This window comes from Lasiosphaeria miniovina, assembly GCF_030549165.1.
Source record: "Lasiosphaeria miniovina strain SMH2392-1A chromosome Unknown B0T26scaffold_3, whole genome shotgun sequence".
In the NCBI taxonomy this organism is placed as follows: domain Eukaryota; kingdom Fungi; phylum Ascomycota; class Sordariomycetes; order Sordariales; family Lasiosphaeriaceae; genus Lasiosphaeria; species Lasiosphaeria miniovina.
In genome coordinates this window covers 6013296-6027241 of record NW_026848222.1, presented here as the reverse complement: position 1 = coordinate 6027241, position 13946 = coordinate 6013296, and the positions used below count along the sequence as shown (strand labels likewise).

The 13946-nt window shown below is 55.8% G+C and overlaps 3 protein-coding genes across 3 annotated transcripts; all 3 read left to right on the top strand.

The window, feature by feature from the left end:
• Positions 1-34: 34 nt before the first annotated feature.
• B0T26DRAFT_674977 (uncharacterized protein) lies at positions 35-4707 on the top strand (the record flags this gene model as incomplete). The annotated part of the gene is made up of 11 exons (XM_060439768.1): positions 35-595; positions 658-1938; positions 2064-2069; positions 2131-2133; positions 2205-2207; positions 2330-2332; positions 2434-2436; positions 2512-2514; positions 2581-2923; positions 2994-3753; positions 3867-4707. The coding sequence occupies 11 exons, from the start codon at positions 35-37 to the stop codon at positions 4705-4707; spliced, it is 3807 nt and encodes a 1268-aa protein (XP_060299328.1).
• Positions 4708-5646: 939 nt separating this feature from the next.
• B0T26DRAFT_260173 (uncharacterized protein) lies at positions 5647-6507 on the top strand. Its single transcript, XM_060434035.1, has one exon. The coding sequence runs from the start codon at positions 5721-5723 to the stop codon at positions 6279-6281; it is 561 nt and encodes a 186-aa protein (XP_060299327.1). The 5' UTR covers positions 5647-5720; the 3' UTR covers positions 6282-6507.
• Positions 6508-7058: 551 nt separating this feature from the next.
• On the top strand, positions 7059-8742 carry B0T26DRAFT_773213 (uncharacterized protein; the record flags this gene model as incomplete). Its single annotated transcript, XM_060446571.1, has 1 exon — positions 7059-8742. A coding segment is annotated over exon 1 (1548 nt), but the record flags the coding sequence as incomplete, so codon positions are not given.
• Between the last annotated feature and the right edge of the window lie 5204 nt (positions 8743-13946).

The following is a 13946-nucleotide window of genomic DNA, read 5'->3' as shown; positions in this document are numbered from 1 at the left end:
CGTCCAGCGTCTGTTTCCTGCACCTATGTCGATAATGGATGAGCTTTTCTCGTCGGGTAACAATGAAATCGAAAGCAATTTCTCTACGAGGAAGCAGTACTGGCCTGGCCCTCTTATCGACAGGCTGGTTGAGGAGAATCGCGTCCGCCAAGAGCTGGACGAAGCCAAAGAGAAGTACGGCCAGGATCTCGTGGACTATATCTTCAGTCATGGCAAGAAGCTCTTCGTCATCGCAGCCGCGGCAGATTCCGACCCCAAGTGGCTGCTGAACGTGATGAAATTGTTCATGGCCAACCGGCTCAAAGACAGCGATCTGTCGGCAGAAGTTGGGCCGTCCCAGTGTCTCTCCAAGGAACGACTAGAACCGCTTACCAAACTCGACCCCAAGCTCTGGGCTCGGGGGAGGGTGCATAGATTTTGCGAAATGCAGTGGAGGATTGTTGTCCCCGTATTTTCGACAGAGAAGGACAACTACGATTTCGACGGGAGAGCCATCCTGCCCTTCACCAAAGAGAAGTCAATTGACAGCGGTGCATTCAGTAAAGTGCATAAAGTCCAGATTCAGGAGGGCCATTTCCAAGACCCATCCTGCCCCGTATGCTACAAGTTCTCCGCCGAACCCCAAATTGTCACCTCTTACTAAATAAAGCATGACAGAAATCCGCGTGGCCAAAGTCATTCGCTGTGAAGCAGATCGTACCGCCTGACCCCATCGAGCGAGAGAGAATCGCGAGCAGTTGGGCAAACGAAGCCCAAACGTTGAGGAAAATGAACATCCGTCATAAGGAGCACATTCTTCGCTTCATCACGGCCTTTACCAGACTTGACGACGGCTCAGACAAGTTGTACTACCTGCTCTTTGAATGGGCTGATGGGGGGTGCCTCAACGACCTCTTCGCCACAAATCCGAGGCCAGCCTTGACGGACGAGCTGGTGAAGCACACGGCAACTCAACTGCTTGGCCTTGCCGAAGCATTAGAGGCCACCCACGAGTTGGAGATCCGGCACGGCGACGTCAAACCCGCCAACATCCTCCATTTCCAGCCCACCAAGCACCGCATCATCGGCACCCTCAAGATTGGCGACTGGGGTCTCGCCAAATACCACCCCGACCCCACCGTCATGCGGCTAAAAAAGGGACAGCCGACTGACACGAGGTTCGGTACTACCGCATACGAGCCCCCCGAGGTCGAGCTCGCCGACGTCAAATATTTAAGCCGCCAATACGACGTCTGGTCTATGGGCTGTGTCATCCTGGAGATCATCATATGGCTCGTCTATGGCTTCGAGGGCGTCAAAAATTTCCGGACCGATGTCCAGGGCCCTTACCGAGAGTCGGTCCCCTTCTATGTGATTGAAGAGATCCAAGAGGGTACGATGAAGGCCCGGGCCAAGCTGCAAGAGACTGTTGAGGAGTGGATGGACTTCATTGCCCAAGAGCCCGTCTGCGATGGAGACACGGCTCTTGGGGAACTGCTAACCCTCGTTCGGAAGAAGCTACTGGTAGTCGAGCTGCCGCCCGACATGGGACAGACGGTCTATGTCAAGAACTGGGAGCCCGACGAGCCCAGGTCATCATCTTCGCTGGGCCCACAGGCCGAAGGGGTCCCCAGGGTATCCATCAGGGCACCCACGGCCACTGGTGACAAGCTCGTCGGCATTCAACGCCACCGGGCTACATCTGCACACCTGGTTGACGCGCTCGGCATAGACGGCGGTATCCTTGACGGCTCGGACCGGTCCGAATACTACTGGCTGAGGGAGGGCGTGGAGAGGCGAGCAGCGCCGAGATTCTATCGGCCCACGCTGAGACCTGCCCAAGATAGATCAGGCCACTTGATGGCCCAGTACAACCCACCCAGGAGTCTCGGGGCGGCAGCACGCGGCAGGGAGGATATCTCGGGGAGCATGGGTTTGCTTGCCATTCAAGATCCTATCGTAAGTGTTGTGCCTGCAGCTACGCCCCTACCCTTGTGACGGCCAAGCACAGCTACCCTTGTGACGGCCAAGCACATTACTGGACTTGAAGGGCTCACACACTGACATAATGTCTCAATCTGCAGATCAATGTAAGCCGGCGGCCTCGGTGAACAGTTAGGGAGACACGCAGTTAATTCCGCGTGTTCGCAGTATGTGAGTAATCCAAAGGGTCTACTTACCAAGTGAGTTGTGAGTTAACCAGGATGTTGATTCAATCTGGATAGACGGTACGTGCAAACATTCAATTCGCTTAGCCCCCGATCCAGAGGAGTGCTGGGGAGGAAGAGGACAAAGAGAGAGAACGGTGAGAGCAGGAGGGGAGAAAAATCGTTTGCTGACATAATGACAGCATGTAAGAACTCCTCCCCCTAGCCCTACTTCCCTTATCAGAACAAGCCGTTTGCTGTCTCCTCACCAAAATGCCTGCTAAACCGTCATATGTGATACTCATAGCCGGTAAGTCACAGAAAAAGACCACATCCACTTCCGGCCCGTGGATTTAGTGACTTACTGACGCATGGTTATGAGTAGGAAGTATGTTCTGGACTCATATCTCACCCTGAAATAACCAATCTTTCAACATGTTGACCGTCTCCGCAGCTCGACGACAAATGGGAGATACACACAGACGAGAGATTTGCTTCAAAGGTCATGTCACGCATCAAGGACTTGGCTGGCTTCACACTCCCTAAACCTCGCCGCGCTAGACTGTGTGACTCTTGCAAGAAGCTCGACTTCTTTCGGAGCCTAGGCTTTTCTGTCGAGTACGGGACATCAGACCTGGAAGTACGGTCGAAGGATTGCGACCTCTGTGCCCTATTTTTGAAGACTGCCAAGAAACATGACAGAGCTAGCTCGGGCAAGATTCAATTCGACAAGGAGCGATCCTGGCTAAGGTTCAACAACGCCGGGCCCCCAGTGCTCTCCATTTGCCGCAGCCTTGGTAATGCTACCCAACTCCCCTTTTTCTACGAGTCTGCCTTTTGACGCCGGGCTGATTGCTTGGTGACTAGACTCTCGACCCAGGCCCGACATTTACCTCGGGCTGCCCACCTTCCCCGACACGGGCAGCCAGACCCATTTCGAGATCATCCGGCAGTGGCTTTGGTTCTGCGACGAGAACCACTCCGATTGTCGCAGTAGCGCTTCGATCCGATGCATGCCGACAAGAGTTATCGACGTGGGCCACGAGGGAGACAGATATGTTAGTCTTTGGGAGACAGGACCGCAGGACAAGGAACAATACGTCGCTCTTTCCCACCCCTGGGGCCACGAGCCTCACTTCGTCACCGATGTCCAAAACCTTGAACAGCACAAACAAGGAATCATGCTTAGCAGACTGCCAGCCACTTTCCGGGACGCCATCCACACCACCCGGGCCCTGCGCATACGCTACCTGTGGATCGACTCCATCTGCATCATCCAGGGGCCGGGCGGCGACTTCCACGTGCAGGCCAAGCAGATGGAAACCGTCTTCAGCTCGGCGTACTGCGTGCTGGCGGCCAGCCGGGCACACAACCAGGTCGACGGCTTTCTACTGCCGCGGCGCCAGAGAGACTACGTTGCGCTGGCCGAGGCGGATGGGTCGCCGTTCTACGTCTGCGAGAACATCGACGACTTCAGCACAGATGTGCTCAACGGCCACCTCAACAAGCGTGGCTGGGTCCTCCAGGAACACGCCCTAGCCCGCCGAACCGTCTTCTTCACCCAGGGCCAGACGTACTTTGAGTGCGGCGACGGCGTCCGCTGCGAGACGCTGACCAAAATGAGCAAGTAAGCAAGCGCCCCTCTTTTTTTTTTTTTTTTTTTTTCACAAAAGGAAAAGAACTAGCAAAACAACCCCCCCACGCCTAGCAAACAAACCACAGCTAACAAACCGAAAACAGCAACCTGGCCGCCTTCCTCGGCGACCCCAACTTCCCGCGCATCGTCATGGCGGCCAGCCAGGGCGAGAAGATCATCCGGCTGCAGGACCTGTACAAGCGGTACTCGGCGCTGGGCTTCACGCGTGACAACGACCGGGCCATCGCCATGGAAGGGATCCACCGGCGGCTGCTGCACGCGTTCCACGCCGACGGCGGCTACGGCATCCTGGACGAGGGCTCGCACCGCAGCGGCCTGCTGCGCCGCAACCTGCTGTGGCACCGCCCCGCCAGCAGCCCGCCGCTGGCGCGCATTCGGTTTCCGAGGCGCGGTGGTGGTGGTGGCCAGCCGCAGCTGCCGCCGCCGCCGTCGTGGTCGTGGATGGCGTACACCGGGCCCATCGACTTCCTCCGCCTCAAGTTTGGCGAGATCGACTGGATGGAAATCCGGTCGCCGTGGTCCGAGAGAGGCGTGGCTGCTGCTGCTGCTGCTGCTTCTTCTTCTGTTGCTGCGCCGGCGGATGCCGATGCTTTGAGCAGAACGGGCGGCAGTGGTAGCGCGGCGCTCTGGGGGAGGGTAAGAGATATAGTTGAGATTCCTGAAGCCGAAAAAGACGGCAGGCTGTTCTGTGACACTTCTGACGAGAATGGCGCGAGGAACGGTAGCGACAGGATGCAGTGCGTGGTTCTTGGCGTTGAAAAGGGCTCACTGGAACTTGCCTCGCGCCACCACTACTTCATTCTCGTGCGGCCCGTCAGCTCCCCACAGATTGGTCTTGGTGGCACCGTATATGAACGGGTGGGTGCCGGGTATCTGCTCGGCAAGTATATCGAGGAAGGGGGTCAGGAGGCGCAAATTTGCTGAGAGTATTAGATGGAGCTAGCGCGGGACATTATCGAACAAGGGGCGGTGAGCAGATTGAATTATTCCGTGCTGGTTCACGGCAGGGAGAGTTTGGGCATGTGGGTAGAACGACTTAGAATGCAGAAAACTGTTGTAGAGCATAGCAGCGGAGCAGAACATAGCAAATTGGGTTCCCATTAACGTCCGCTAGTATTCCTTGCCGCTGCTGATTGAATGTCGTTGAACAACATGTTACAAATTAATTAGTATCAATACCAAATGGTATAAATATCAAATGGGCATTTGATGGGGCGCAAACTCATTGTTCTTCGGCTTTACGGCGTCCCACACGAAGTAGGGGTCAAACGAAAGTTATCTAATTGTTGAGCAGAAGAAATGCGGCAATGCTCCGTGGAAGTAGTAAGGGAAACTCCAACGCAGAAGATTCCCAGATCCTACTAACTACCACAGTGTCTCAAATGCTGTTCTGATACATTTTACGCATTCGAACTTTGAAGGGCTCTGGGTATCAGGGTTCGGGAGAACGATTGCTCTGCTAATATCAGGCATCTAATGGGGGCTCAGACCGTGCCTCACCTATCATGATTTAGCTGGGTAGGTGGAATAGTTCTACACATGAACTCTTAAAATGGGTTACAGCGTATCTGGTCCTCGTCTTGACCGCCGATTCAGGAGAAACGCAGGCCCAAAATAGATTAGAGAACCTTACTTGTTAGACATACATTGCAATGTATTATTATGGGTGTCACACGATCCACAATAAGACGAAGCGGCTAAGAGATGTTGCACATGTAGAAAGCAAAGATGAAGTCGTTGAATTTGATATCTAAGTCTTGATTCCCGAACAATGATTCTTCACGACCGCCTTCAACCCCCTCACAACGCCCTTCTCAACGCCCGTCAACATCAGCCCCGCCACAGCCCTCACCGCCCCCGTCCGCTCGCTCTTCAACCGCCACCCCCAACATCCTAATCATCCACCTTCCACTACCGCCACCAACACCCCGAACAACATGCCTTTATCACCGCCGATCTCTCCTTCTGACCACCATCGTCAACATCTTCACACCACTCTCACAGCCACCCAGCCATCACCACCACCAGAACCAACACGAAACCGACACAGCGCCCGTCTCCCTCTCCTAGCCACCACACTACCGCACCGCCGCCATCACCACACGTTCTCTCTCACTCTGACGACCGCCAACATCGTATCCATCAACATTCTACTTTCCACTACCACCATCAACGCCCTGAACAACACACCGTCGCCAACGCCTCTTCTTCTTCTGACCGCCATCACCAACACATTAACCAACACTCTGACAACCACCCAGCCACTATCACCACCAACACCGAACCGATACATCCCGCCTCTCCCTTTTAACCATCTTTGTCAACACCCTGACTGCCATGGCCACCAGCGCCGCCATTCGTCTCCCAGACCGCCGCCAACGACAAAACGACCGACATGCCACACCAACTCTTCCTCTCCCTGTCCACCACCATCAACACCTGCTGCGACCGCCACCACCACCGTACATTTTTTTCTGCGCCACTGCTTTTCTTTCTGACCACTGTCTTCGAGACCCCAACTACCACACCGCCATCGCCACCACCATTACTCTTTCTCTCTTCCACACGCCTTCTCCTTCCAATCATCCTCCTCAACACCCTAACTCCCACCACAACCACTCATTTCTCGTGACTGCCACCGCCGCCATTTCACCCCTTTTTTTCTCCAACCGCCACTGTCAGCACCCTGACTGCTCTGACACCATCATCGTTGCTCCGTCACCGCTGCTATTTTCTTTCTGTCGCCAATCTTCGCTTTGACAGTCCTCGTCAACACCGTGACTGCCACCGCCGCCATTGACACCTCTCTCCTTCTCTCGCCGCCGTCACACCCTAGCCGCCATCAACACCACTCTTTCTTTCTGCGACACCAATTTTCTCTCCGGTCCCCGCCGTCTTCAACACCCCGACTCCCGATACCGCCACTCCTCTCGACTGTCGCTGCTGCCATCACCGCCTCTCTTCCAGGACTCCGTCAACAAACACCCTGACACCCAAGACATTACCACCACCGCTCTCCTTTTTTTCTGTGACACCACTTTTCTTTTGGCCACCACTGCTGCTGCCATCGCCGTTCTTCTTGCGCTTCGCCGCCAACATCCTGACTGCCACCGCCGTCGTCAACTTCCTGACTCCCATCGCCGTCACTCATTCCTCCCGACTGCCACCGCCGCCAGCATCACATCTCCTCTTCCCAGGCCGCCGTCAACACCCTGACCGCCAAGACACCACCGCCAGTGCTCTCCTTTTTTCTGCGTCGCCAATTTCTGTCTGACCACCGCCGCCGCCAACAACCTGGCCGCCACCGCCGTCGTCAACACCTCGACTCCCATCACTGCCACTGCTCCAGACTGCCGCCACCGCCATCGCTGCTTCTCCTCTTCCTAGGCCGTCGTCAACACGCTGACCACCATGGCATCACTGCCACCGCTCTCTCTTTTTCTGCGTCACCGTTTTTCCTTTCGACTGCCACCGCCGCCGTCGACACCCTCACCAGACACTCTTTCTCAAGGCCACGCCTATTCTCTACCCGACCCCGCATCCCAATCACGTCCTCTTCCTCTCTCTCCCCCCTCCCTCTCTCTCTCTCTCTCTCTCTGTGTGTGTGTGTGTGTGTGTTTGTGTGTGTGTGCCCGTCATCTCCTAACAACCACTCTACATTCCAATCACCATCCTTGTACTGATCTGCTCAATCGGGGACCTGAGCGGTTGCTCAACACCGCTAGCGTTCTCGGGAATGCTGTAGACGGAAACGTGGTACGTGCCGACGACCTCCTCCTCTCGGTCCTCCTCGGCCGCGCCCTCGGGCAAGTACTCGACATGGATCGTGTAGGGCACCAGCTCAGTGCACCTGTTGCTGACTACCGGCCCGGTCGGAGCACTACGGCGCTCCTCGCCACCCTGTGCCCGGACCGCCACGGCGTCCGCCTCGGCACCGCCAGCCGCGGCAGCAGACTCGGCAGCAGCGCCCAGCACGTCGTCCCCAACGGGCAGGTCGCCCTCGTTGACCAGCTCGACGAACTCGTCCTCGTCCTCCTCCTCGGAATCCTCCTGCAGGTGCTGGAAGTCGTGGGCCTCGGCGTCCATCTCGAACACGCAGTTGCACTCGTGCTCAAAGTCGCGGCTCGCCCACTCCCACACCTTGCCCCCGAAGCTCGGGCCCTCGGCCTTGACCACCTCGAACAGCTGCTCCTCCATCACCTCGGGCAGCGTGCCCAGCATCGACGCCAGGTCCATCTTCTCGTCTTCGTTCGCCGCGTACTCGCCAAACACCTCGTCCGCCACCTCGCGAAGCTTCTTACTGCCGGCCTTTCTCAGATCCTTGGCAATGTCGAGGATCCGCCGGTAGCGGCACTGGTTGCAGTAGGCCTGGAGGTGCAGCCCCCCGGCGGCCTCGGCCTCCGGCTTCGTGGTCGGCACCGAGTGCAGCTTGCACGCGGCGTCGACGTGGTCGCCCGGCAGCTTGGCGGGCTCGACGTAGTGGCCGCACTCGGCGAACTGCAGGTGCTCCTGGCACAGCGGGCAGCTGAGGCGCGCGCGCTTGCTCTCGCGCCGGAAGTCGATCCACGACGGGTGCCGCGTCGCCACGTACCCCTCCCAGCACCCCACGCACGCCATGTGCCCGCACGGCAGCACGATGCCCGGCACGCGCTCGCCGGCCGCGACGACGGCGGCGGACGACGGCGGGACGCCGACGATTTCCAGCTCGTAGACTTGGCACATCATGCACAGCACGTGCGGGACGGACGTGGCCGAGGCCGTGTCGTTGATGTACTCTCGCACCCGGTGGTACATGGTCTCCTGGTGGATTGGCTTGTCGCTGGCGGGAGCGGCCTGCGCTGCGCCGGGGGTTGTGGTGGTGGCGGGGGCGGCCGTCTCCGGGACTGCAGCCGGCGCCGCGACCTCGACGGGGTCGTCGAGCAGCGAGTAGATGTAGGGGGTATCGGGAGTATCGGTCATGTTAATGATTTGCTGATTAATGTCACTGACTGTTTGTGATTACCAGGTAGAAGCCTGCTTCTTGGTGTCGGTGCGAGGTGTGATTAGGAAGATGTAGAGCTTGTTGTCGGGGCTCGGGTACTAAAGGGGCGAGTTGTCAGCAGCGTCGCTCGTGGCAAGGATGATCAAGGGCTGATGTCAAATGTCAATAGTCAATAGTCACCTTAACGGCCTCGTGAAGAAACTTTGGCTCGGTGGATATCGATAGGCACCGCTGCAGCCAAAATAGCATGAACCTTCCAGAGGTTGAAGTTGAAAGCGCTTAAAAGAGAAGAAGAATCGAAAGCCGGGTTGATGACTGAGGAACTGTTGTGAAGTGTGATGCTGAGTCTTCTCATGTCATCGGAATACGCGCTGGTCTGTTGCATTTGTACCAAATCGACGGTGCCAGGTTGTGGAGTTGCCCTGTGGGTTGGGGGCGAGTTTGCGTGCCAAGGCGAGCCTTTCCGCGTACCCGCAGCTGTGGGCGGCCTGAAGTGGCCGTTGCACGGCGCAGTTTCAGCCCTACCGGCCAGTATGAGTGTCCGCAATCAGGCGTGGATTGTGTCACGGACCAACGGCAATCACACAGCGGTCAGGCCCAGGCCCAAAGCCTACACCGGGAATTCCGGTGTCGCGATTTCCGGGTTAGGGTTGTTGGGACTGGGTGCGAGCTAGAATGCAGGAAAATGGATTCAGGGGTTTCTGTCGCAATTGGTTGGTTGAAATCGGTGATAGGTTTGCCTGTCGAGTGACCAATTAAAATGCTGGTGCGCAACCCTAACCCTGACAAAATGAGGTTACTCCCGCCGTATTCGAGTCCCGACCCCCAATAGGCAAAGATTCGAACAAAGAAACCAGGTAGACGAGGGTCCGGGGGTATGTATTATGTATTAGCTCAGAATTGAAAGGGAAATCGTACTTAAAGGTATCTCATAGGGTTTAAACCATGCCAGGGTAATAAGGTCACGAGTCGAAGCTCCCCTGCACGACCCCAATAACTCACTGTTTTGTTTTGTTACACATGCTCTGACCCCTATCTCTTACTGCCGCAGTCAGAAGCATATTTCTTCCCCAACGACGGGCCCACTAATTATACGAGCTCGAATTGACCAGGGAGGTAAGCACCTTTTCTGTGAGTAATCCCCAGTGGATTCCCCTTGAATTGCCCTCTGGGTTCAGTTACCAACGCCGTAAACAGCACAATTTGCCGGTCTCTGACACCATCATTCACGTGGCAACCAAATCAAATCCTTTGCATTGATCACCTCCCCTACGTCAACAGCAGCGCCCGAGCGGATGGTGCACCCCCGTCCCGACTGGCCGCCAAGCACGCGGCCCGGCCACGGCGACTGCCAGGCGGGCGGTCGCCATTAGGCTGGCATCTGGGCTCGCAGGCCACACTACCGGCCAGCTACCCCACAGCGGCCGCGATCGTCTGTTGAAGATCGGATAATCTGTCACAGGCTATCCCGGTACGACGGACCATCAAAATGGACTTGGCGCCGCTCAATCGTCAACCTGAACAGCGTGCACGTAAGATGGCCATTAATAGTCAAACAGGTGGCGAGGCTGTGTTATTTTTAGTTTGTGATCTCGTAAACTGTTCATCTATTGTTGTCGTCTGCCAAGTGCCTTCGACACCCTGCCCTAATCCTCAAACCTGCTCCTAGCCCGGATCGAGTCAAGGCACATTTGATTTTGCTCCCAATTTCCAGTGGATTCTCACATGTTGGTCCATAGGTACTTATTCGAGAATTAGTAGCTGTGTATAGATGTATGTAGACTGAAATGCCAGCTAAATGTCGCTGGGGGGACAAAGGTTTTGTCGCAGCAAGGTCTAATCCTGTAAACAGCCGGCACTGTTCGTGCGCTTAGCAGAGCACAAGACATACAATAATATAAATGTTGGAATAACGCGCGAGTCAGCCACACAGAGGTGGCTGTGGTGGCGCATACATCAGCCACGCAGGTGGGGTGGAGGCGCAGGGCCCCGGATTTCCACATAAGTGGCCTACGGCCACCTCTTTCTTCTAGATACACATAGACATCAACAATCAACACTTAAACCACCAGTTTTCGGCGTGCAGCCACGCCCTATTGCTTCCAGTACCAGTACCTGGTAATTCCAACAATAAACAAGTATCAATTAGCAAATTTTTGTTACACTATTGAGACTCGTCACAGTAATTAAGTTATTAGAAATCATTTGAATGTCACGCAGTAAAGAAAGCAGAGATCGCGGACGCCAATTACCTATTTACTGTACAGTAATTAAACCTCGTAAAAACACGAGAAAGTAGACACTGGCATATTCCAGATCGGTCAGTCATACTGGTATTAGTAAGTCAATATCGTGTTCCCCCAAAACGATGGCATCATCGTTGTTATACAAAAAGGAGACTAGCGGTGCGTACCATAAACATTTCTCTCATCCGTCTCCTTCCCGCCAATACTCCATGAGGTGCGAATCCAGCAGAGCTACTCCAATATTAATGACCAGGCCAACTTCTTCCTCGGGAATAGTGGCGGTGCGTGCCATAAACAAATCGCTCCTCCTCCGTCTACCAACCCATTCCCTCATGATACTCCATTCTCCGTGACACCTGTTCCACACCACCGGCTTAAAACTCGTCGTCGGACAGGCCGATCAGCTTGCGATTTTCGGGGGTGCCCTGGATCGGCATTCCGCCTCATCCCAACTTGCCAGTGAGTGCGGCCATTCTGACGCGCTTCTAAAAGTGAATGTCATAGGGCAGGCAAGTCTGAAAGTCCCATAACCGGTCGGGGCTTGGCGTAGCAGAGGCACTGGTAGGCAAGCGAGCTTAAACCGGCACATGGGACAGCGCATGCCGTGCAACTACTGCTTCGCGCACATTCGCACCGTCATCATCTGGAACCAGCAGCCGCGGCACATCATGTGGCCGCAGTGCATGGCCACGGCACATCTCGAGGTCTCCAGTGGGGTCTGCTGCGCTTGGCGGGATCCCGATGATGTCGAGAGCTTTGAAGTAGACGGGGCAGCGAGCCGGGGTGGCAGACGGCCTTGGGGCCTCAAGGTATTTGCGGATGTCTCGCCACAGCGCCGCATCCTCGCGGCGGTTCTCATCGGCCGTGGTAACAGATAGGGGTAGATGTACCTGCAAAGGGCGCGAGATCCAAGGTGGGCCGCGTGTCTCGCCATCACCTCCTTGTCTCCGTCGGCGGGACAATCGCAGAAGAGCTCCCCGTATCCGAGGAGCGAGGAGAAGATGTCCCTGAGGATACCCCTATAGTCTTCATGGGTTGTGAGCATCCTGCTCCGGTGAGGCTCCTTCATGATAATGCTGATCCAACGCCGTACCCACGGAGATTGGGGCAGGGATGGAGACCTATACCGAAGGACATAATCCCCCACCGATAAATGCGCCATTTAGTTGTCCATTGTGAAATCCGTAAATGAATGTGGTTTTAGTAAAGGGGAAAGAAAAGTGAAAGCGTTTGGTGTTGTCGGATTGTCGTAGACTCTTTCGCGAAGTCGTTTTTTCGGGATGGTTGGTTGGTGGTGAAAGGTGATGCCGCGACTAACGTGCAGGCCGGTCTGGTTCTGGTCGGTCTTTTGCTGGGGCGTACGTTTTTATATCCCCCAGGCGATGCAGATTTGCACTCGTCGTCCGCTGCACATCCTAACTGTTTCTGGAAGATATGTCGCAGATGTTGAGCACCCGCTCTTCTTCACCCTGCCAAAGGGCGAAGGTCTCGGCATTGGCACTGACCACATGCACGGACCGTGGGCGTGGCCGGTCAGCGCCCGGAAACGTATTGTTGCTCCGGCTCGGGCCCGTCTCGAGTCCGCCGGCGCGGAATGGTCGGTCGACGGAAGGGCTTACTCTTGCGCAAGGTTATGCCTTGCGCGGCTAGGTTCTCCGTTCGCTCGGCCTTGGCCTGTTTGACCGCCTTCTTCGCTTTGAGACGGAGAGAGGCTTCCAAGTTCTTTTCCTCGCGGTAGTTCTTGTTGCGGAGCTTCGAGACGTGGTTGACGTAGTCGTACCTGTGCTGGCGGCGTCCGCGGAGCACCGGCTCCCAGTCGGAGGTGGGGTCGGGTGATGGCTCTGCCTTGGTTGTTTCTTTGCCTGGGCTTGTGGCCGTGGTTGCGGTCGCCGTTTCCTTGGTGCTAGATTCCTCCATGGCAGGAGGAGTAGAAATCTCCTTTTGCGGGGTGGTCGACATGGTGGTGGCGAAGCTGTCCGTGTAACATAAAGACAATGCTAGGGGAAGCAAATGCAAGGCAACGCCGTGCAAATCGAGGAGAGGGGCAGCAAAGATCCGCGAGATGGCTGTAAAAGTGTGTAATGCCAAATTTTGAAAGAAGTTCGGGGTCTGCGACGCGACGCGACGCGTTTGGCGGGAGAGGTGAAAGGCCGTTTGGGAGTGCAGGACAGCAGATTTATAGGTAGGTAGGAATCCACGTGGACTGGCTACAGCGCCCCCGGCATTGGGCAGCCAAGCTGTTTTTGAATAGCACAACATCGGACGAAATTACCACCTAGGTCACGCTACTAGCGGGTGACGAACGGCGCCTGTGCCTCCGTCTGAAAGTCACAGCAATAGAGCCGACCTCGTTTAAGCAACGACCGCAACACATGATTTCTTCGCCCCGGATTCTGGTTCTGGAACAAGATAGCTGTTAGTATATCAAGGGTTCATGAAGCTCTCTAGTGATCTTGGGTACTAAGCAATCTGTTCGACAGCGGGTGACGAATGTTGCCTCCGCTGTCGTTAAAGTTACTGCAACACAACATGGCGTTCGAACCCAGACGGACAAACAGTCTCAACAAGGTCGAGACAGCAGCCCGCTAAATGCTTGAAGACCCATGGCAATGAATGCGCCTGAGCTGAGAGATTCGAGGTTGAGGATAGGCGAGACGATGATGTCCTCATGACAGATTTGGTGGTTGACGTGACACCGAACTCCCGATTATGCAGCGGGCTTTGTGCCTTCTAGCACCGTCGGCACTCGCGAGGATCTATCGGGTGTTCCAACGGGAGAACAACAGCTCTGAGCTCAACAGAACCACCTCATTGAATACGAGCCAGTCCCCTCCCCGGCCATGGAGATGACCAACAACGACGGCACCCGGCGGGAGGGAGGGAGTACATTGATGAGAAGATGGGGCAACAGGCTGTCGATCTTGATCATTTTTCTG